General features: G+C 42.1%; 1 protein-coding gene across 1 annotated transcript in view; it reads left to right on the top strand.

Moving 5' to 3' along the window:
• Nucleotides 1–21,085, top strand: part of LOC129382442 (uncharacterized) — a 32,921-nt gene extending 11,836 nt beyond the window's left edge. Inside the window, exons 2-5 of the mRNA XM_055066374.1 lie at nucleotides 10,199–10,338; nucleotides 12,720–12,787; nucleotides 15,673–15,759; nucleotides 17,934–21,085. Of these exons, the coding sequence (XP_054922349.1) occupies nucleotides 10,199–10,338; nucleotides 12,720–12,787; nucleotides 15,673–15,759; nucleotides 17,934–18,070 (432 nt within the window). The 3' untranslated portion in view covers nucleotides 18,071–21,085. The remainder of the gene's footprint in view (nucleotides 1–10,198; nucleotides 10,339–12,719; nucleotides 12,788–15,672; nucleotides 15,760–17,933) is intronic.
• The last annotated feature ends 1,918 nt before the right edge of the window (nucleotides 21,086–23,003 follow it).

Raw genomic sequence — 23,003 nt, 5'->3', positions numbered from 1 at the left:
TGATATCTGTGCAGGGATCCTCAAGTCCATGCATTTTGTCTTATCCGCCAAGAGACTATGTGTGTTGGACGAAACGCGATGGAAATTTTGAAACTGCAAGAGACCACTTGTACAATTTCGTTTCTTTCTTAACATAAAAGCTACTTTGATAAAGCTTTACCAATTTAAAAACAATACAATGTACTCTCATTCACGGTATTTGGCATAAATTTACTAGGGCTGCATCAATGGTAAGTAGGTTGATAAACGTACACCAAAACTGACTTCTATTCCAAGTCCATCCTCCTCTCTCTGCACTGCTGCATAATGTATCTTTCTGAAGCTAGTTCTTGCGCACAGCACAAGTCCTAAACACGTGGATTACATAAATTTGCAGCTTTTGCTGTAGGTCACTTCTGTGAAAATAAAGTTAATAAGCCATTTCGTCCATTTTTAATCAGCCATAATAAACTGAGCAGTGGCTAATAAGCAGTTAAGTTTTTGGTATAAGGCCTCTCTTCATTGTCGTTAAAGATTTGGCCCTCTTAATGAAGGAACCAATTTTTTGGCTATACCATTTTATGATGCATAGTTTGGTGCGTTACACAAAATTTGACATAGTGTTTACGCCAGTAAAATTTAGTTTTCTTTAATTATTGCGTTAAATTGAGATTTGTTCTATATTGAAGGGCCCCCAGTTTTCAAAAAGAAATAGGGAGGGTGATGTACACTTGACTTTATGTTAAGATACTATTATTGATCCACAAAAGACAAAATCAAGGATTCCATCCTATAAGCAGCCCTTCACATTCATTTACACTTTTGAACTTTTATATACTTTGAGTCTGGTGACTTGTGTCTGTTTTCATCCATCTGCTATGTGCAGATGGTAAACTTCAGATTTGCCCTATGGTGCAGAATAGTTTGGTGCTTATATATATGGATCTGTGTTTTTCAGGTTTCCTCGAAATTTGACCCAAGCCATGCCACACACTCGGGCCAGGCCTCTTGCGAACGACATGTAACCAGGCTCAACGCATCAGTGTCGAGTGAGTCCAGAGACCAAGGCAACCTGCGGCACAACCAACGCGCAACACTTGGTGACCCCTCTACATGTTCCATCTACTTCACAGCTGTACCTCAGCTCCCATCTATCGAAACAGCATCACCAGCTGTGGTCACTTATCGAACCATGGATGAATGTTGGGGTGGAGTGATTTGAACAGACATTCTATTTGTTTCTTCAAATTCTTTGCAAATACTTCTGTTATTATAATTCATATGTGTCTTTAGTACCTAGTTTTTAATAGTTCCTTTCTCTTAAAATTCTCACCATCAACTCCTGCTATTATAAGATATTCCTGTCTTTATGCCCCGTTTCTCGTAGTTCTTTTGTACTTGTGGACGTAATTGATAGGTTAATTCTTGTTGTACAAAAGGGTAAAATGCAACCTTACGGCATTTTTTCTTCCTTTGAAAATCTACAGCACTGCAATGTGTTCAAGAAATGTAAACACGGGCTCTGGTGCAGGATGAATTTAAGAGCAATAAAGAGTACTTAATTCAAGCTCCCGTTATTGAAAAACTCAAGGATATAGGAGCACAAGAAAGAAAATATTAAACTAGAGAAACATGGATTCCCGTCATAAGTCTGGAAATAATGTGACTTCCTTTCACTGCAAAGATACTAGTGCTACTCACATACAAGGTTTGAGACATGAAAGCTTTGATACCCTTGGCATTTCTCAGTGCTTATTTGCGACACTGACGAGTGTCAAAGGCAGCATAAGTTTCATTCACACATTGATTGTATTACACATTTTGAGTATTGCATTTCTCAAACACACAGGTTTACAGCACTGCTTTAAATAGCAGATGTATTTCCTAATTTTCAGAATTTGTTAGAGCAAAAGTAACGCTACAGATCATGTAAAAATAATTTTACAGACTATATGTCCATGCATGCATGCTTCTTCTGATGACGTAGCAGCGCGATGTGATCAGGGAATGAATGTCTTTATTTCAGGTTTAAATATTGGCTTCCAGGTCTGGGTTAGTCTCCTACACTGAGTATTCTAGGTCAGAGCCCATTTACTAAAGGGCTCTGCATTAAACTGGGAATTATAAACATCAAAAGCTCTTGTTCGGGACACTAATGTGACAATCAGCAAGGTTCTTTGTGCATTCATTTCCAAATTTGTGAGATCATATTTTGACTGGTTTCAATAATGTGAGAACAAATATTTGTTTATTCTCACACTAGAGTTGGCTGCCCCCATTGGCACATAACCCCTTTACAGGCTAAAAATTCAGTGTATTAATAGGCTGGTTTTTGGTTTTGCGCCCTCAGTGTTAAGGGAACCGAACGGTGACATACAACAGAATGCAGAAAAATGACTAAGGAATACAAGCAGGGCGTGGGGCTTTTTAGGCAGATGCGTGCATGTGCTATATATAATCCCTATGGTATGCCTGAAGGCATTTTCTAACCATTTTGTAGAAACAGTGACACCCACTTATTAAGGGGAAATGCTTCTCGGAACAACTTTTTTTATTATTTGTACTAGAGACTTGAATATAGCGCCATTCATAGGGAATTTTATGTAGATTTGAATTGTCATTGGTTTTTCTATAGCTGTTGTTTTTTTAGTTATGTCCTACATAGTGGCAAAATATTTTCATGGGCACTTTCTTGTGTATAAAGTTTCGCAAATAGTTTCATGCTGTATCTTATTTAGCTAGTTGTATACCGCAAAGTGGCGATACCTATCCAAACAACTTGTACAATTACTGGAACTATGCAAAAAATATTAGGCCACTTTAAATAATTTTTACAGATGGCAATTTCAATTAGATATCAGTATTCTGATTATCTTTAAGGGTATGTATGCAAAATTTCATTTGTATAGGACAATTATAAGTGTACAAGCTTATTCTCATGCTATTGTGAGAAAAAATTATTCAAGTATTCTCAATAATTTTTTTTCACAGTACATGAGAAGCATGCAAGATTAGTAGGCAGACCTGCCTGCTTGCCTAATAATCTTGCATACTTCTAGTAACTTTACATGCTGTTTGAATAGATATCGGCACTTTGCAATCTACAGGGAGCTGAGTTAGCTGTAGCACACTGCTTTTTGTGAAAATTTAATACAAAAGAAAGTACCCACAAATATGACTATGTATTTTGCCATTGTGTAGGACAACTCAAGAAGCAGCTAAACAACAACTAATGGAATATATGAAATCTGCATGAAGAACACTACATTTGGCTCTCTTTTCAAATCTCTAGTAGAAATAATAAAAAAAATTTCGAGTAATATTCAATCAGCAATACCTTCCCCTTGCTACTGTGACCTACAACATAGCGACGCAATGTTTAAGGCAAGTCCTCTTGTTGAAGCGACCCTGGGCTGTCTTCCCAAGGGCTTCTGTTAAGGACTGAATTTTCCTGCATTTGCCAGAAGTGCAATACTAAAATGTTTGTGAATGTGCAATTGGTATTGACACACTAACAGAAAAAAAGACAGTTCTGTGAAATGTAGACTTGATTACAACTTTGTTCGACATTTACATATTGACTCCATTTATTTATTTTGTGTTTTCTTCTGAGTATTTCAGCGGTGACTGCTGCTAATTATTGAACATAACTGCTTCATGACAGTGCGACAATTTTCAGTAACTGAAATTGATAGCAGTGGCAGGCATTAGAATTACAATACTCAATAACGTCTACTTTGTAAGAACTCAGACTAGCACCAGTTCTGAGATACTCATACCCAAAAAGTAATGATCAAATAGATTTTTCTTCCACACAGAATTGTCTGGCAAAATAATATCTGAAAGAGCAAAGCATGTTCCACCAAGTATGGTGACAAATATTTCAGAGCTGCCAGTCTGAGGACTCCTATAAACTAACAATACCTTCAGCACTGACTAGCTTCAATAATGGGATGTCAGCATTTTGCTGAACTTAATGAAATTTCAAATAATGTGATCTTGTTTAACAATACATTTCCAATTATTATGCAGTTCTAATCTCTGTCGCTAGTAAATATTCTCCAATTATTTTTTCAGACTACAATTTTTGGTAATTATGGTATTCATTGCAGAAAGAGCTAGTACATGGTACTTAATAAAAAAGGTACTGGTCATTGTAGATTTTGTGTTTTCAGTATTTGTTCTGTTCCACAGCGGTTTCTTGAAATCTGAAATGATGTACCCATCTCTTTGTTAGCGATAAACAGGGAAATCTGTCAGTATGTTTTGTTGAAAATGCAGCTGATCTACACAATAGTTAGGATATTTGCTAATTATAACTTACAACGATAATAGTACAAGACCATAAAAACAGATTGATGCTGACTAACAGCTGTGCCCAGCTACATCCACGCAGCTGTGCCATACAATGTGCATGTGTTCAGAAGAGCCAAATGCCCCAGAGAGAAAGCAACAGTAACTCATTGTTCGTCATCTTGTACAAGCAGATTATGCGCCAGATGTAATTTATGCTCAGTAAATACATAAATCAGTGAGGGGAGGTGAGGTGTCTCACTTTAGGTTGCAAGTTCGAACTTCTTGTAATCTTGCTTGTTTTTATTTTGTTTCCTTTCTGAGCATGAGTGACTTGGTTGCCTTGGCACATATTGTCAAAACTGTTTCTTCATCACTGGGAAGCACAAAAGTTCATTTACACATAAAATTCCCAGTTACTATTTTGGTAAGCTTCGAGCTTAATTCTCTTATCTTTCATATGTTTATATACCAAGTAGTTGTATCATTCAGTGAAGCATATCCATGTAATGCACAGTGGGAAACCAAATTATAAATATCTGTTCTTGCTTTCTACCCTGCTCTGGTGTTTTCGTAACCTAGCATTTGTGCAAAGGCCTCCTGTCTGCACCTGCAGAGAAGTAGTGAAGTGGTTAAAGTTAAAGGTCAACAACATAATGAAGATACAAAGCAAAACTATAAGTTTGCAATTGTCCCCCATATCCAGATTTTCGCTTAGAATTTGAAAAAAGAAATTTGACACCCTGCTATAGTGTGAGAGTTGCTTTGGACACCAAGTGAACTGCGTAGCACCTGTGCTAGAGTACACAAAAATGCAGAAATTCACGCCAGATTGGAATGGCAGTGGTAAGTTAAGCACAGATGTTTTATTTCACGCACTATTAATGTGGCTTATCATCTGCTCCTGTTTTGTTTTGTGAGAACGCATACATTGGGAAGAAAATTTTTTGCGCCAATCTTACCTTAGCGGGACACCAGAGAAAGGTAGAAATCAAGAACAGGTATTCACACTTCGGTTGCCCAGAGTGCAATATCTGGATGTGTTTCATTCTACAAAAGGCTACTGTGGTAGATAATGATAAAGACAAAAACAAAAGTATTAAAAGAGGTTTGTGTCAGCCATCCTTCCATGACCCCCAGTGTTTATAAAACACTTCTTTCTGTATATGTGCCAAGCCGTAGGGAGGCTTTACGTAAATCAGTCATGTTTTCCAAGTAAAAGATCGGAATAAGGACAATCACAAGAATCACAAGTATCAGTGATTTGTAAATGTGGCACCTAATGTAACTTATTTATGTATGTGCTTAGGGTAGATTACAGCCAGTGCATATTCTGCTCTTACAGGATGACTTTTGATGAGTAAAAGAAGCCTTTCTCACATATACCTCTTTGTTTCTTTTGGATTTTGGTGCACAATGTGTATTGCTACAGCTGCGTACATGCAGCTGGGTATAGTTTGTTCATGTGTTCTGCTTCTTCCCTTGTCCTCATCATTCATGTGCTATCTTTGCCGTAACAAATACCTGTGCTACATATTTTGTCAGCGTGTTTGCATTATGGCAAGTTTTGTATTAGTGGTTATTGCAATCTGTGAAGTTGTCTGTGTCAGCTATTATACTTCGTCTTAGAAAAGTATGTTTGTCAACATAAACGATTAGTATAAATGTTGCTGTATCTATTTATGTAATATTGTCAGTTATGAAGTTTTTATACACTGTTGCATGTTGTATGACAGAATAAAGTTGATGCACAACTTTTTAATGCGGTATTCTTCAGATCAATTTTCAACTGAAGCTAACACGCACAAGTTGTGTGGGAAAAGTGCCAACAAGAGTGCCATAAGGTAAGACAGCTGCCGTTACTGTTAGATTGGATTATCAATTGCCAGCCAGTCGTTTTCAGCAAACATAGTATAAGGCATAGATTATATAATCTAAGTTGGAATATTGTTTGTATTGCACTTCATTGTCTGGGTCTCCTTTGTAGGATGTTAAATCGTAAGTTCTAAATAAAAACACGTCTCGGAGAACAGTGAAGTAGGTTTTACTTATAAATCTTTTGAGATATTATAAGAGATTTGTGCACTGGTGAATTGAACTTCTACATGAGTTACATAATATTTTTGGGTCTCATTATGGTTCTGAGTGGCATTGCAGTGTCATGCATATGCACCTGCAGGCTACATATTGGATGTTTATTTAAGACTGTTCTGCTTGGTTGGCTATTGATTCCAGTTTAATAGTAATAAGAACTGTCTTGCTTTCATGGTGATTTTGTGCTGACTGATACGTTTGAATTTTCCAGAAGACAATAACAAAAGGTGATGAAATATTAACTTTTTGTTGCTAACCTGCCATGTCCTTTTGGCAGGTTTACTCAGGATTCTTTCGTATGCGTTGTCTTTTCACAGTAGTCATCTTGAGAACTAGCGTAGTCGTGTGTGCATACAGCAAAAGTTGGTGACACATCTTGAAACGCGGCTTGACACTGCCATCTGAGAGTCAAACGACTTACATGGATTAGTTATTTTACTCTATTTGCAAGAGTCATGCACCACGCACTAAGGGTAACTTGACACACATTGCTGGAGTCATCAGACCCATCAAGAATAGTTACTCGAATCCTTCAGCAGTGGTCTTGTGACCCTTTATCTTGAGTCGTCTGACTCATGTAGATGAATTAACGGACTCCCTCAGCACTAGTCGTGTAACCCTTCTGAGAGGGTTAGGAGACTACTACAACAGAGTGTGCATGACTATTGTGTGTGGAGTCACGTAACCACCTTGCATCGAGCACAGATAGTCTCGGGACTCTCTGCCGAAAGAGAGTTCGGGTGTCTCCCACAGAGTGTGTCGTATACGTGGCGAGTCCAGACTCTCCGAAAAGAGTAAGCGATACTCTTTTCTTTTCTTAGTGTGAAGGTTTAGCCTTCTGCCTCGCCCCTCATAGTTGTTAATTTCACTTCGTAGTTTTTCATTTTCTGCTTCTGTTCTCTGTGCATTTAGTTGAAGGGCCTCCAGTCTCTCGCGCATTTCTTCCCCGTCCTTTTCTTGAGTGGGGAGTCGCTCTAGAACTTCTTCATATTTTTCTGACACCAGCTGCACTGATCTTTCTATGTTTGGCGCAGTCCCTTTTAGTCGCATCAATTCATCAAGTTTTTCGTTTATGCTAACTAGGATTGGCCTTATGTCGGCTGCCTCCTCATTAGCCATCTTTTCATTCAGGTTCTCTCCTTTGCGCTTCTTAGTTTTGCACGTAGCGCAAACCCATTTCTGTTTTGCTGACTTTTTGCATTGTTTGTCTGTTAGCGCAACACACGTTCCGAGATGGTATGGGTGGTTACAGTTATCGCATAATACAAAACTTTCTCCTGACGCGAACGTATACTTACAGGAAAAGCAGACATCTGTGGTCATCGTACACTTTCGTTGCGAGAACAAAATACCTAAAGCACACACACAGCAGGAATATACTTTGGTTACAAGAACAATGTACTTAAAAGAGCACAAAAAGCATGAATATTAGGGTGGCAGCAGCGGCAGCAAACACATGTTTAAAGCAAGGTTTGGGTACGGGCTAGCATTTCGGAAGTTTAGGAAGTGACGATTCATAACTTGTTTAAAAACCAGCGCGAGAGAAAACACCAACTTGCAAAAAGCAGAGTCCCAGTTTAGCGTGGCTCCTTCCTGCCGCCACTGCCGCCAAGTGTGGTATGGTCCGCGCTGTCCACCTTTTATCTTACTGGTCGTCGACCTGAAGCGCCACGGGTGGTTTGGCGCAGCACAATGATTTCGTGTGATGATTTTGCGCACATGGGTCCCAGGTACTGCTCAGACGGTGTCAGTGAAGGCAGCGATGCGGCAGAGTAGACGAAGCTGCAAAAAGCAGAGTCCCAGTTTAGCGTGGTTCTTTCCTGCCGCCGCTGCTGCCAAGTGTGGGATGGTCCGCGCTGTCCACCTTTTATCTTTCCGGTCGTCGACCTGAAGCGCCACGTGTGGTTTGGCGCAGCACAATGATTCGGTGTGATGATTCTGCGCAGATGGGTCCCAGGTACCGCACAGACCGTGTCAGTGAAGGCAGCGATGCGGCAGAGTAGACGAAGCTGCAAAAAGCAGAGTCCCAGTTTAGCGTGGTTCCTTCCTGCCGCCACTGCTGCCAAGTGTGGGATGGTCCGCGCTGTCCACCTTTTATCTTTCCGGTCGTCGACCTGAAGCGTGGTTTGGCGCAGCACAATGATTCGGTGTGATGATTCTGCGCAGATGGGTCCCAGGTACCGCACAGACCGTGTCAGTGAAGGCAGCGATGCGGCAGAGTAGACGAAGCTGCAAAAAGCAGAGTCCCAGTTTAGCGTGGTTCCTTCCTGCCGCCACTGCCGCTAAGTGTGGGATGGTCCGCGCTTTCCGCCTTTTATCTTGCCGGTCGTCGACCTGAAGCGCCACGGGTGGTTTGGGGCAGTACAATCATTTGGTGTGATGATTCTGCACAGATGGATCCCAAGTACCGCTCAGACGGTGTCAGTGAAGGCAGCAATGCGGCAGAGTAGACGAAGCTGCAAAAAGCAGAGTCCCAGTTTAGCGTGGTTCATTCCTGCCGCCCCTGCCGCCAAGTGTGGGATGGTCCGCGCTGTCCACCTTTTGTCTTGCCGGTCGTCGACCTGAAGCGCCACGGGTGGTTTGGGGCAGCACAATGATTTGGTGTGATGATTCGGCGCAGATGGATCCCAGGTACCGCTCAGACGGTGTCAGCGAAGGCAGCGATGCGGCAGAGTAGACGAAGCTGCAAAAAGCAGAGCTCCAGTTTAGCGTGGTTCATTCCTGCCGCCACTGCTGCCAAGTGGCTTCGACTACCACCTCCAGAGTCACACATATAAGATTAACTGCGGCGCACAATCATCGGGTACTACGCTTCCTCAGGCTCGCAGCATCGCCTTCCTGGCACTCCGTCACGCACATCTTCGTCACGTCCGCAGTCGTATGTTCCCGTGCACTAGCGACGTACACCGCAAGCACCCACCCACGGTGGTCGCCATCACGTGCTCGAGCCGACTTCCGACCTCACTTAGGCACACGATTCTGAACCCGATATCCCACGCAGCTGTGCACCATTTCCCCAATGTTATACCTCCATGACCATGTATACCGTTGATCAGGGATCGATCGTGGCTGGAATTAATGTAAACTGTATGGGTACAAAGTTGCCTTGCATATTCGTGTTGTTCAGTGCAAATAAAAAACATGCATGCAAAGAGAAGAAAACTGCCCAAACAAGGGATGCACATAAATCGAGCACGTTCTGTAGGTTCAAAGGGAAAATATGTATCTAAAAAACACAAGAGAAAGAAAAAATACAGTTATGCGAGGCAAGAAGATGGTGTCTAAAGCACGACAAGCACAGCCAAAAATAAAAAAAAAATAAGTAGTAGTGATTGCCCGCTTTTCGAACAGCATTTAAAACTGCCTGCTTTAACTTTGTTATCAGAACCAAATCTTTATTACACACTTTTCGCTTGTTTTTCTGCAACTGTCGAAGCAGCGATGATTTGAGAGCACGGCTTTGCTTGTTCTGGTGTACTGTTTCTCTTCAACAGCAAGTATATTTAATTAAAGTATAGCATTTTTCAAGAGAGAGATAATTTATTTCAGGAAAGGCAGTGAGGTCGCCCGTATAGTTCAATGAGGCTTTTGTAGTCTTACGTAAAAGCGTTGCGTGTGCAAAATCGTACCTGACAGATTTAAATTCCCCGAAGATCAACAATGCTTGGATTTTAGACTATGCAGTGCACAACTAAAGCATCATTCATTATTTATACACGAGGACCCAGGCTGTGGCCACCCGTATAATTGCCCGTAAAGTTGCTCCACCACTCTCCATGTCCATGTGGTAACTATGTGGGTCTGTGATTTATAAGTTTTCTGTGCATCCCAGGCAATGGAGGAATTTCCCTTCATCGTGGCCATCTCAGACTGGGACAACGACACCGTATTCGAGTGCCTGGCATCAAAGCAACTGGCCATTAATCCAGATACTCACTCGGCGACCTACGTCTATATTTTGCCTTTATCAGGGTGGGTGTACCTAGTTTAAGTTACGCAGTGAAATAGTGTTTTCCATTGAGATACGAACAGTTTCTTCTTGCTATATTTAACTATCTGCGTGTAGTGCTATTAGTGTAAAAGGTATTGTCGGTTTATAGGTCGTTTTTATTTCAGCGTGGTCTGTTTGGACAGAGAACAAAAACTTCCTGGCTTCGCAGTGGCATGAACAATGCCATGTGCAAAAGAACTAAATAAACGTATATGTACGGCGTAAAGTGACGCCTCATTTCTCTATCAGCGACATCGTTGGATAGTTGCGTATTGCAGCGAAATTCAGTAACTTCAGAAACAATGAAATTTGCGCAGCCAGTGCAGAAATCCAGGGTGACAGGTTCTATACAAACTGTTCATACTCGACAATCTTGTGAAGGACAGGGTTTGTTGATTTTGAACCGATATGTAACAAAGTGAGGCGCAGCTGAATGATACGGTAGCCTAGCTAAATGTGAAAATGGTCAACGCCCTTTTATTTTCTATCCGCAACGAATGCGACAATGAATCTATTGGGTAGTATGTATACAGTAGGTCGCGCACAGTCCATGCAAAAATAAACAACTTGTTTGTCAAACAAAATAACTTTCTCAATGGATAAACTGTGCTCACCTAAGTTGAAATCAAGAAAAATAAATGGGCATGGGCCGGACATGTAATGAAGAGGGAAGATACCCGATGGTCATTAAGCGTTACGGACTGGATTCCAAGATAATGGAAGCGTAACAGGGGGCGGCAGAAAGTTAGGTGGGCCGATGTGATTAAGAAGTTTGCAAGGCAACATGGCACAATAGCACATGAACGGGGTAGTTGGAGAAGTATGGGAGAGGTCTTTGCCCTGCAGTGGGCTTAGCTAGGCTGATGATGATGATGACGATGATGTTGTTGATGATACGTGGGCCGATCCCGACGGTAGTGCTATGCCAGGACAGGCTATGCCGCGGTGGAGGCACTAAGCACTCCCCATACGTGGACCGATCCCGACGATGGTGCAATACTGGGCCCACCCGCAGTGGAGGTGAAGCAGGCGTTAAGCACTCCCCACACGTGGGCCCATTACGAAGATACCGAAAAGCGCGTTTCAGTTTACCGAGCCCACAAGCGTATGTTCCATTGAACTTGGACCCTTTCTGCACTGTCACCAGGACTGGCCTAAATTATTTTTTTCTCTTCACGGACGCCCAAAAAACTACGGAAGTTAATCATATACAGCTTTCTCTGTAAAAGGCCGCAAAATGTTGACCGCCGAATATATTGATTTGTCGGCGCTTTAGCAATGTGTATGAGGAGTGGTGCCGTAGGGCTGAGAAGGGGGGGGGGGGGGGTGTATGCCGCTTAATTTCGGGGGAGGGGGCCTAGGCACATGCCTACTTAACGCGTTCTCTTGCAAATCACCACGTAGTTGGAGTAACCCTGTATATAGCCACAGTGGCTCGAGACTCAAATATTCAGCACACGTCTGGAGCCACCAAAGCACAAGCGCAGTAAAACTTGTAGGGTGTACATTTGGCATGAAGCAGGCAAAACATTTGCAAAACAAACGCACCAAGGGGCGCTTCCGTTCGGTCAGCTCTATACACAGTATCAGGATAAGAAAATTTCTCTCCCTACTGTTTTTCGTAATTGTGTACCCAGACCTTAAATTGTATGGCACTATGAAAACAATGTGTACATAAGGCAAAGTCGAAAATCCAACGCATGTTAACCATGGCTTCCTGGTCATCCGGAAGGAAGGGAAGCTGTGGAAGCCGTAATGTAGCCATCATTAGTTTTACTATTGGGTTTAGTACATTTAGCACTCGTGTGACTTCTTGCAAGCGTGGCGCTCCCCCCTACTTATTTGCAACATCTTAATGAGCGGGGTAACCAAGGACACAAACGTCGTTTGTGCTCTTGCTAGACCCGTTCTTGGCACAGTTTAGACATTGATGTGTAGTGCAAGCGAACCTACCGGAGCATAGTTTAAAACTGAGCCTGCGCGGAGCTCCAACATTTCTACACGCCGCGTTCGACACTGCAGATCCTGCATACCGAGGCACATTATTATGCCACATTGATGGCATTAGTTCAGCGGCTGAATCAGCCCTCTTCGCGCGACAGAAGGCCGACTAGACGCCTGATTAAGCATATTTAATGAGTTTCTGATCACCAGAACCAGTCGCCTCGTTGGCTCGGTCCAAACAATGCGGATAACAAGGCCTATAACGCTATATATTTATAGGCAGCTTTGGCAATTCTCAATTTTTGCACGTAAGGAAACACTACTCTAAGTTTAAAAATGCGCCCATAATTTTTTCACGATACGTGTAATTAACAGAAGACTTTCCGAAATAACTTATTGTTTTTACAATTCTTCACAGGCAAAAACTTGTGTTTGACATAACTCCGGGTGATTCTCCTGGCACGCTGACTCTTACTTCGACCGAAGGTAATTACGTCCTTATAAATTTATGTATTTATTTACTATAGAATCATCAATTACATTCATCAAGTTACTATTGATATCACGTCCTTAGATCACATGTATTTAGGGCAATGTCGGTGAAAATATTTTGACCCTCTATTCTTTATGCACTTTTATTATCACCAATCAGCGCATGATCATCGATAAATTTGGAATCGCCCAAAATTCCACAGCCCGCTCATTTATAGAATTCGATGTTTTGGCGCATTTTGTTTCTCTTACTGCTGCTTTTCTCATTGTTCGAACCTAGGCCCAATAGCACCGAATAATGTTCTCAGATCACCAACTTCTGTGAATGTCCTATACTGTTGTCCGGAGTATCTAGTTTATGAACCACTGAAGACACGCGTTAACATTCAAGTGTGAGTGTTTTGTCAAAGTGATCCTATATCACGTTTCGTTAAGGTGCAGTTGCGTTACCATCAAATAGATGCAGAAAACAGTGCTGCAGTCAGCTCCAGAAAACAATAAACAAATGTTTCAAGCACAAAAGGACATATATAACTTGATTGTTGCAGTGAAAATGGGAGATTCGAACAATACATCTTGTTTCGTGCTGCAACAGAGAAACACAGTACCGAAGGCAAAACTGCAATACAGGTCCCGCGCATGTACTATGCTACCTGGTTAAGGACTTACTTATGTTTTTCCGAAATAGCAAGTTTTTTTCTCAACACGTTGCAAAACTTACACCATGACGTATTGTATATTAAATAGCAACGACCGAGGGTGTGCTAGGGGCGAGGTGTAGAATTGAAAAGAAAAGTGCGCTATTCAACCTCGGGGGAGGTATGTGAGGTAGCGCCGTGTGTCGGCTGGTTGACGTGTCACTGTAGGTTCCTTCTTCTTGTGGAAGGGGCCTGGACGATAGGGCGTGGTGGGAGTCGATTATCCGCTTTGCTGGAAGTCAGTGAACTGCACACTGCAAGAGAGAATAAAAGAACGGTACAAATTGGTGCTCGTGGAAAAAAATAAAACGGAATAAATATACAAATAAAAGAACAAAAGAAAGGGAGGAAAGAAACGAAAAAGATAGAACAAAACATTAAGCAACCCAATGAAAATAACTCAGTATTCTTCCCATAGCTTGAAGTTTAACGGAACGAATAGACTCTAAAGCTCCCTTTGAAACGTTCATGCCTATTGGTTGCAATTTCTTGAACTTGCGGATGAGGTATAATTCTCTGTATTTTCTGCCTTGCGCAGAACGGAAATTTCACCGCACGATGGAGAGTTTAGGTACATCTGTTATGTCATTCTCGGTTGAAATGTTCGGCGATTGCTTTGGGAAGAATGTTAGCCGTGTCTGTGCGATCTCCTTTTAACCTGACGTACACTTCATTGTCCCGCTTCACCGATATAGTTTTTCTCAGAGAAGGAACATCCAAGCCTTTATTTGCACTAGTGTCGATGTGATTTACATGCTTGAATGTTACTTCTGCAAGAAACAATATATCGGTGAAATAAGACGATCAATGAACGTCAGCTTAAACAGACATCCCGCGGACATAGCTAGAGCTTCCCAAAGCCATCGCCAAGCATTTGAACTAACCAAGTCATGAACTTAAACTATACCTCCTACAGTCAAATTTCCGTTCTGCATGAGACAGAAAATAACGTAATCATACTTAATACATAAGTTCAAGACGTTGCGACCAATAGGCACAAACATCTCCAAGGGAGCTTTAGAATCTAATCGCTATGCCAAAATTCAAGCTATAGGCAACGGCACTTAGCTTTTTTTTATTGGGTTTTAATCGCTTATTTTTATTTTTTTTCCTTCCTTTCTTTTGTTTCTCTTATTTATAAATTTATTCCGCTTTATTCGCTTTTTTTAACGAGCACCAGTTTCTGCCGCTTTTTTTATTACCTTTTGCAGAGAAACGATCATTCATGAACCTCGAGCGGAGCAGGTAATCCCGCCTTCCCCCCTGCACCAAGGGCCCTTCCCTGAGAAAAAGGAACCTACAGTGGTGCGTCGACCAGCTGACACACGGCGCTGCCTCACATTCCTCCACCAACCCTGAATAGCACATTTTTCTTTTCCATTCTACACCCTCGCCACTAATACACCCTCAGTCATTGCCTTGCCCACCCGCCTTAGCCCCTCTCTCATTTAGGAGACCCCTACTTATATATGCTGTGCCGAGGAAAGCCTATGTCACCTTGAAAAAGACTACTCCACTTGTCAAAACGTGGGCGCCCGCTTTTACCTTGTCCTCGTTTTCTTTTTTGCACGAAGAAGGATGTTTATTTTTTCCAGATTATTATACACAAGTAACAACCACTTGGCGGACCTGTAGCCGAAGGCTAGTTGAAGGTCCGAAAAAAAAATATAGAGTAAATCCTAGCACAGCAGCAATAAAATTTGTTCATCGTCTTGAATTTCCATCTCCTGCCTTCCCCGTGTTTCCGCTAGAGTAAATGAGAGGAATTCAGCCTTGTTGATACACATACTGCAAGAAAATAACATGTTCATATGAAGATGACTTGAAAGGTTTACCACTTTATCCACCGTTGATCAAGCAAATGTGTTGCTAAATTGTCCTCGATAACTTTTGAGCAAGCGGCTCAGAATCCTAAGTTCGCCTTAATGCAGCCTCACCGAGCACAGGACAGAAATGTAAAGTTTCACGCTATACCTAGAACACGCTATAGAGATGTACAGCTCTGCACCTCCAGGCTTTCAAATGAATATCATGACTCGCAGCCCATTAGTGGACAAGTTTTTCCTCCATTACACCTGTAATTGGCACAGCCACTAACCAGTCCTGATTCTATTGGCTCAAGGAACCGAGTGAGACCTGTGTCTCGAACGCAGACGAAATTGATGTGCCATTTTCTTCCAGATCCCGAACCGAGATATGGCATGGTCTACTACGCAGACTACGATAGCTGCGTCGTGGCAAATTTGGATTTGCAAGGAGAACAAAATTGTAAGTTGGTATTAGAACAGACTACGCCAACTAAGCGTTTTGTACAATTTACCTGTCTCCGTGCTCACTGAGATTAATGTGCACGCTGCCAAGCCATTTAAAACATTCGCTATGCATCTATCAAGATTAAACATTTGATTTGTGTTCTTTTTTCTTTTCCAAATTGGTGAGCGTGGGCATATGTGTTGTGAAATTTGAGATGCACAAACGTGAGCACGCAACAGCCGAATGGACGTTGTGTGCTACTTGGGCTAACGTTAACGTGAGCCTAACTTTCAGTAGGAGAATGCCTCAAATGTCAACAGCGTGCTAGCGGCAGGAATATTTAGATTTGAGCTCCTGTCATTCTGATCTTGTAGAAAAAAAACATTGTTGTGGTTGGCTCCGGCCACATATTATCAGCAGGGATGGCTGATATTATGAAAAGAAATGAAACGGAATGAAGTAAACGGCAACCGACTGGTATAGACAGCTAGTGGGAAAGAAAGATTTATCAAATCTGCATTGTTAAGGATGGAAAGCTTTTTGCGTGGGGTAGATAAGTGGACAAAATCGAAGGAAGTTACTTTGTCCTGGTAACCACACAGGCCTGATTACATTCATCGTAGTTAAAACGTCCCTGTGCGAGGTTTTACTGGCTAGCACTACTCCAGATACTTTAGCTTCCGAGAGGGTCTGACTTCACGAATTTCGCAGGTTCAAACTGTGCTAGCAGGCATCTGGTGGCGCCTCCTTACGTAAGGCTCAAAGTGGTTTGTGAATGACATGACTTTCAAGCGAACCTTACGTTTGTTTCAAGAAAGCCTGCATTTGTGGCAAACTTCTTCACTTGCAGAACTTCAAGAAAGATATCGTTTGATATAATATCCGAAAAAGGAATTTTTGGGGTGTACAATATTATGTCCTTATCATATATTTGTTGCTATTGTTCTTAATTGGGAGGTAAAAAATAACTTTAACTGTCGCTCATTTAACTAATCGCTATCACGAGTAACATTTGCTGTAACAATGGTCCCCAAAGTTAAAAACCGCATAAAAACTTCTACAGGAGCACAAACGCAGGCATACAAGTCGGCCTTCTTCAAATCCCGGTCGTCAATAATGAGCTAACTATTTTCGCTTGCTGAAAAGGTCGAAGAGTTTGAAGAAGCGTCTCTACCCCTGAACATTCCTGCCTAAAATCTTTTATGAGTGTTGTTTTGTTCGTGTAAGCACAACGCCTGGTGAGGGCCACGAGTCTTTCCTAAGGGAACACCGAAACGACACCACTAGCCCAGATGCAGGAGCTGCGCTACTAGTGAGCACGTGTGAAGTCAGCACATCAGTTAACGTTCTCTATGCAGTATCCAAGTTTTGTTGATGCATTTAAAACACGGATGTAGTTGGAAAACGTTGCCTTAAGCACGTATCCGCTGCGGTGAAGCTCGCACCGGTAGGCGCGCACAACGAACACTGGCAGGCCAATGGTGTGGTTGCGCCTGCTAATGCTTTTACCCAATTCTGCAGCCACTTAAGTTTCCCTTTGATGGTCCCGGGCCCTTCTCATCATTTGTATATTCGACATGCTTCCTGAAAACGTTTCTGAGAATTGAAAAACCAGACAAGATGGGCCATACATATGCAGCTGAACGTCGCGGAAACATAGCAGCTACCATTGTGTTTTATCTACCATATCTTCGTTCATTTATATCCCCGTTTTGTATCATTGGGTGGTGCGGTGCTGTACTGGACTTTTTTGCTTTCCGTAAAAAATGGTGATGCACATTTACCAAACGTTAGCTAGGACCTTAACAAAGTCTCTGGAAGATGAAAAAATAGAACCATATGATTTCAAACCACGCAACAAAACGGATGGTTCCGACGCCGCATGAATCAGAGTACTGCTGTTTTGTGAATTCTGTCTCGACTGAACAAAAAAAAAAACAATGTAGGTAAGTCATTAAATAAGGCACATTCGAAGCTTATACTTACTCACCATTTAGAGAGTCAGGCCGATGACGTCTTGTTCATTTGTGCTATAAAAGCGGTAACGACTGTGTTTATATGAGCATAGCTTGCGCTAAATAGTACTGGCACAGTGACTTCATCGTTGTATTGCCGCTGCTACATACACGAGAGAAAACAGATCACGTATTGTTGCAGGTGGCATAAGTAATTATAATCATACATTCCAGTGTGCACGCTGTGGACACGACTGCAATTTAAAGACAACGTGCCCCAACACTGCATCGATCAGTTCGTCGACGTTTGCGGAGTCATCGCTCCTGCTCACAGCAGGGACCTTTGCCCGGACGGAGAAGGCGACTATTAGCGCGGTCATTCGGAACCGCATGTGGTTACCACTGGCATATAATCAATCAAGTGCAGCAAGTGCTGTCGGCCAGCATTTGGAACCAGAAAAACTGCATTCATGTTATTCAAGGATCTTTTACTTCCTACTGATACCGTTTGCGAAGGTTACTCCTCCTCGTGAGGCACGCCTACCTGGTAATCGCAACGCAGCTTCAAGCACTACTGGCATTTCATTAGCGTAGCCCTCTTCCCGCCACGCAAATGATGCGTCTCTACTATTTATCAATATACGCAGTGTGCTCAACAGGTTAACGGCACTCTCAGCTCATACTGATTCATGTTGTGCTGACATTTTTATTTTATCCGAAATGTGTCTTTCTGTAAAAGCGCAAAGCAGTGAAATCTTTGACTGTGAAAATAAATACGCTATTTGTCGATTAGACTGAGATATTCGTGTGGGCGGGGGTGCGTTCATCGCTGTTAATGAAGCGTTTTCTTCCTCAAGTGTCCCAGTCGTGTCAGCTTTAGGAGTTGTGTGCGTGCGTATTACCATTGACAATAGGAATTGTATTTTTTGCGCATGTTTCAGAACCCAACTGCATCTCGTTCTTTCTGTGACGAACTTCCTGACATCTCAAATAATATTGTGACGCGATACCCCACATTGCTTTATTTTTCTGCTGGAGATTTCAACTTTTCAAACATCTCATGCCACAATGGTTCTGCCACTATTAAAAAAAAATTCTTCAGAATGCGCGCATTTTTTATGTTTGTTCCAATTTCAACTTTGCACAACTTGTTGATGAACCCACTCGTACTACTGCACTTTGTACTTTTATCCTTGACCTCATTTTTGCTACTTACTACACCTGACTTAGTTTCCGAACTTACTTACCTCCCGGGTTTAAGTGATCACTTGCTTATTCATATCACTTTGCGTGCGCATGTTTCTCCTAAAAAGAGCTTTAGGTAGTTCGTGATTACAAGCATGCCGTTACGGCTTCCATCATAACAGAAATGCAATCGTGCACAAAAGCCTACATCGCCGGTTTAGCCAACCGCTCAGTGGAGGTTAATTGCCAACTTTTCAAAAATGAAATATTATATTTAGTTGTCAGCTATGTACCTCAAAGAAAGATACCCTCAAACATACGATCGCTATGGTTCAACAACTCTCTTAAACGCCTACGCAACCCAAAGAAACGGTTATTCTGTAAGGTCAAGCAAACGAACCTGCCTGCTCATTGGTCAACGTACCGTCACGTGGAGACCAAGTGCACCCAGACGACTAGAAAAGCTAAAAATACCTTCTCAAATGTTACCTTGCCTTCGTTTCTAAAAACCAGCACGCGCATGTTTTGGGGTGTTGTCGATGGCACTGAAACATATATTATACATTGAACTTACCTTGAGGGCATCTGTATTCCACCTAATCAATGTTGCAGTGTTTTGAATGAGGCGTTCGTTGCCTCAATACTAATATCATCGCCCATTCACCGAGTGCACCAAGCTTAAACTTCCCTGTGATGGATCCCATAATAAATAACTGGTTTGCTATTAGTCGGCTAATCAATAACCTAAAGATTTTGTCTGCCAGCGGGCGTGATAGTAATAATTCTAAAATATTAAAATGCACTGAGGCCTTTTTCATCCGTTATTCTTTATAAAATTTCCGCTCAGTCGTTGCAGTGTTCTTCGCTCCCGCATGATTGGAAGAAAGGAAAAGGTGGTTCCAGCCCCAAAGTCAGGCAGTGCGTAGGCTTTCTAGAACTGCCGCCCTATTTCATTGACAAGCATCTCATGCAAACCTTTGGAACGTATCATTCACTCTCACCTTGTTGCCTTTTCCGAGACAAATTAATTCTTTCATTCCTGTTAGCATGGCTTGAGAAAAATGTTCTCGGGCTAAACCCAACTGGCTTTCTTTACTAATGATGTTTTTGCTGCAATTGCCAATAAATTTCACGTTGACTGTATCTTTTGGACTATGCTAATGCCTATGATACCGTAACGCACGATCTGCTAAACCTCGAACTCGATCAGTTTAACATTGATCTTATAGTATTTGCTTGAATTATGGACCTTCTTTCTAATCTAACCTAGCACGTGACAACTAGTAATGCTCCCTCTGCTTTTTCATCAATTATATCAGGAGTCCCGCAGGGATCCGTGTTCGGGTCTTTTATCTTTATGTTAACGACCTCCCTTACTGCGTGAAATCGTAGGCAAATACCTTATTCGCCGATGCCTGCGTAATATAAGATTAGTGACCCCGTCGATTCAACTAAACTTCAAGACCTTAATAATGTACCCATAGCATGCAATTAAACGTGAATAAATGAAAATATATGCACATTTCACGCCGCTCTAAAAATACTGACAAAGGCACATATTTTCTGAATAGCGCCCCTCTCTGGCAAGTTAATTTCACCTAGTATCTCGGCCTTTATATCACTCACCGTCTATCATGGCACCAGCATGCTGAATATATCCTCTGACGCAAGTCGCACGTAAGCTATCTGCGCAGAAAATACGCAGTTCCTGCATCTTTCAACCTGACGCTCAACAAAGCATTTCTTCGCTCAAAATTAGAATATCCCTCGGCTATCGGGCATCCACCTCAAGCATCCCCAACCCTCTCTCTCTAAGCCATCCAAAATGGCGCGTCCCGCTTTATTTTATCTAATCACTCTCGTCATGCTAGCGTAACATTCATGAAGCGAGCCCTAAGCGTACCGGATTTTTCAGTACGTCGCGCATACAGTCGCCTCTGCCTTTTCCACAAAATTTACCACAACACAGTAAAAAAACAAACTTTTAACACCTCCTTCTCACTTTTCATCCTGCAGCAATCACCTTCATAAAACTTTCGTACCATGTTGTCGTACGAATGCGTACTATTACTCGTTTTTTCCTCGTATGTGCAATGACTGGAACCACCTTCCCGCATCGGTCGCCACTATTACAGACGAATCGAGGTTCAAGACCGCTGTTCTCAATGCCATCTAATAAATCTTTTATTCATTGTTCTGCATTTCTGTTTCTGTGTGTGTACCATCCTTTCCAGTAGCGCCTACTTTGAAAGCATGTAAAATAAATAAGTGTGTATCGCTCATATGGCCTTTTATCGCAGACTTAAGATTACTTATCCTATAATATTGTCCCAGGAATAGTCTGCATGTATCAAGGAGAGATCATTCGGGTTTTCTTCACTGGGGTATCAATATTCTATCTTTGCACTCTAGAATGCCACTTTCAGCCAATGTTAGTTATCCACCGGTACACAGAACTAGTTTTAAATTTTAAAAATTTTTCCACTTTTACATTTCTGTAGCCAGATGCCCAGCTGAAAGTTTAGCACTCTGTTCTCCTAGCACTGGCAAATGGAACTTCACTATCAATAAAATCCTGTTTTGCTTATATTTCGACCAGCTACAAATACTTGTAAATTGGGTAAATTTAGTTTATGTGAAGGCCTTCGCTTAAAACTGCGTTAGATTCCCCCATCAACAGATTTATAAGCTGTTCATGCCTTGAAATAAAGAAGAATTGACTTCAGGGCTCTCCGAGAAGTCGTATGCGTATGTCACTATTTAACAATGCTGAGTATAGGGTGGCACGTTCTATTCCGTACTCCGGGAACCGTATTGCTGCAGGCGTGCAAAACAGAAGTACTTGTAAGGATACTTTGCGTGCGTACAAAAGAACGTCAGGCGAACGAAATTGTTTCGGAGCCCCCTGCTACGACTACATTAGGAACTAAAGACATGCTAGCGCTACCAAAAAGTGTACATCTGAAACACGCGATCAATTAGAACTTGCAATGAAGAGAATCATACATGCTTTTCAGCATATTTAACCGGATAATTCAAGACTACCACTCTCGCGGTGTTTCTTATGTGCTGGGGTGTTACGTGCCGAACCCACAATATGATTTTGAGGCAAGCCATAACGAGGTACGCCAGATTACCTTTTTGTTCCGTGCCCTCAGGCTTAGCAGTTCGACGTCAGAACCAGTACGGCACCAAGCCAGGTCGCCATGTTCCTCGTTTTTAACAAAATAGCGGTTTATGGTAGCTTTTCAACAGACTTGAGGTGTCAAAACAGTGCGGAAACTACATTGTGGATCGGCTTGGTGGTTCCCAGCCTGCCGTCTTCGTAATAAGTTGGTAGCCATTTCTGACCGGTCTTGAACCATTTATTCTATTGGAATGCTGCTGCAGACATTTGCTGAACTTCATCTAAGCTCAGTAGTATAGCTTCCGCGTTATCTTGGCGGTATGTTTAAAATTATCTTTTGACAGTGGAGCATAAACGCGTAGCCAGCAGCAGGTGGCTCAACGTGACGCTGGCTTGAATTGGCTACGGGATTTTAGGCAGCATGCGCTCTTCGTTCGACGCGGCTCGCGCCTTGAAATGACAGAAACCCTCATTGACGAGCAGAAACGGACTCGTCAATGCGTTGTTTTATTTAATGGATGGTGCGAAATATATGAGGGCATAGAGAAACGCGACTCTCGTTATATGCCCCTCCATTCAAATGTATGAGTGCACACACACTACAAGCCCATGTGCTTATCGCAATAAGTTAGGTGCGCAATAATGTCCTTCTCAATTTTTCGTCATTTCACGTTTTAAATATGTGCCAACCGGCCGAAGACTGAGTACAATTGAAAAGGCTTAAAAGACGCAGACGTAAATCGGCAGAAAAATTCCACACCTTTTGATTCTCCTTCGCTTAGAGAAGAAAACGAGATTGTTGAACTATTCATTGATGTTTACGAACGCGTGAACGCCTCAGACGTCCTCTTTGTATGTTTTTCTTTTTGTCTCCTTAATGCCTACTTGGCATTCGGCCATACGACAGCTTTAGCGTGTCGAGTAATTCGGCAAACGTAAGCGGGACTTGGTGCTTTACCGACTGTGCGAAAAGATGAATGTGAGCACTCCTT

This window comes from Dermacentor andersoni, chromosome 6 (genome assembly GCF_023375885.2).
Source record: "Dermacentor andersoni chromosome 6, qqDerAnde1_hic_scaffold, whole genome shotgun sequence".
Taxonomy (NCBI): Eukaryota; Metazoa; Arthropoda; class Arachnida; order Ixodida; family Ixodidae; genus Dermacentor; species Dermacentor andersoni.
This window is presented reverse-complemented; position numbering and strand designations above follow the sequence as displayed.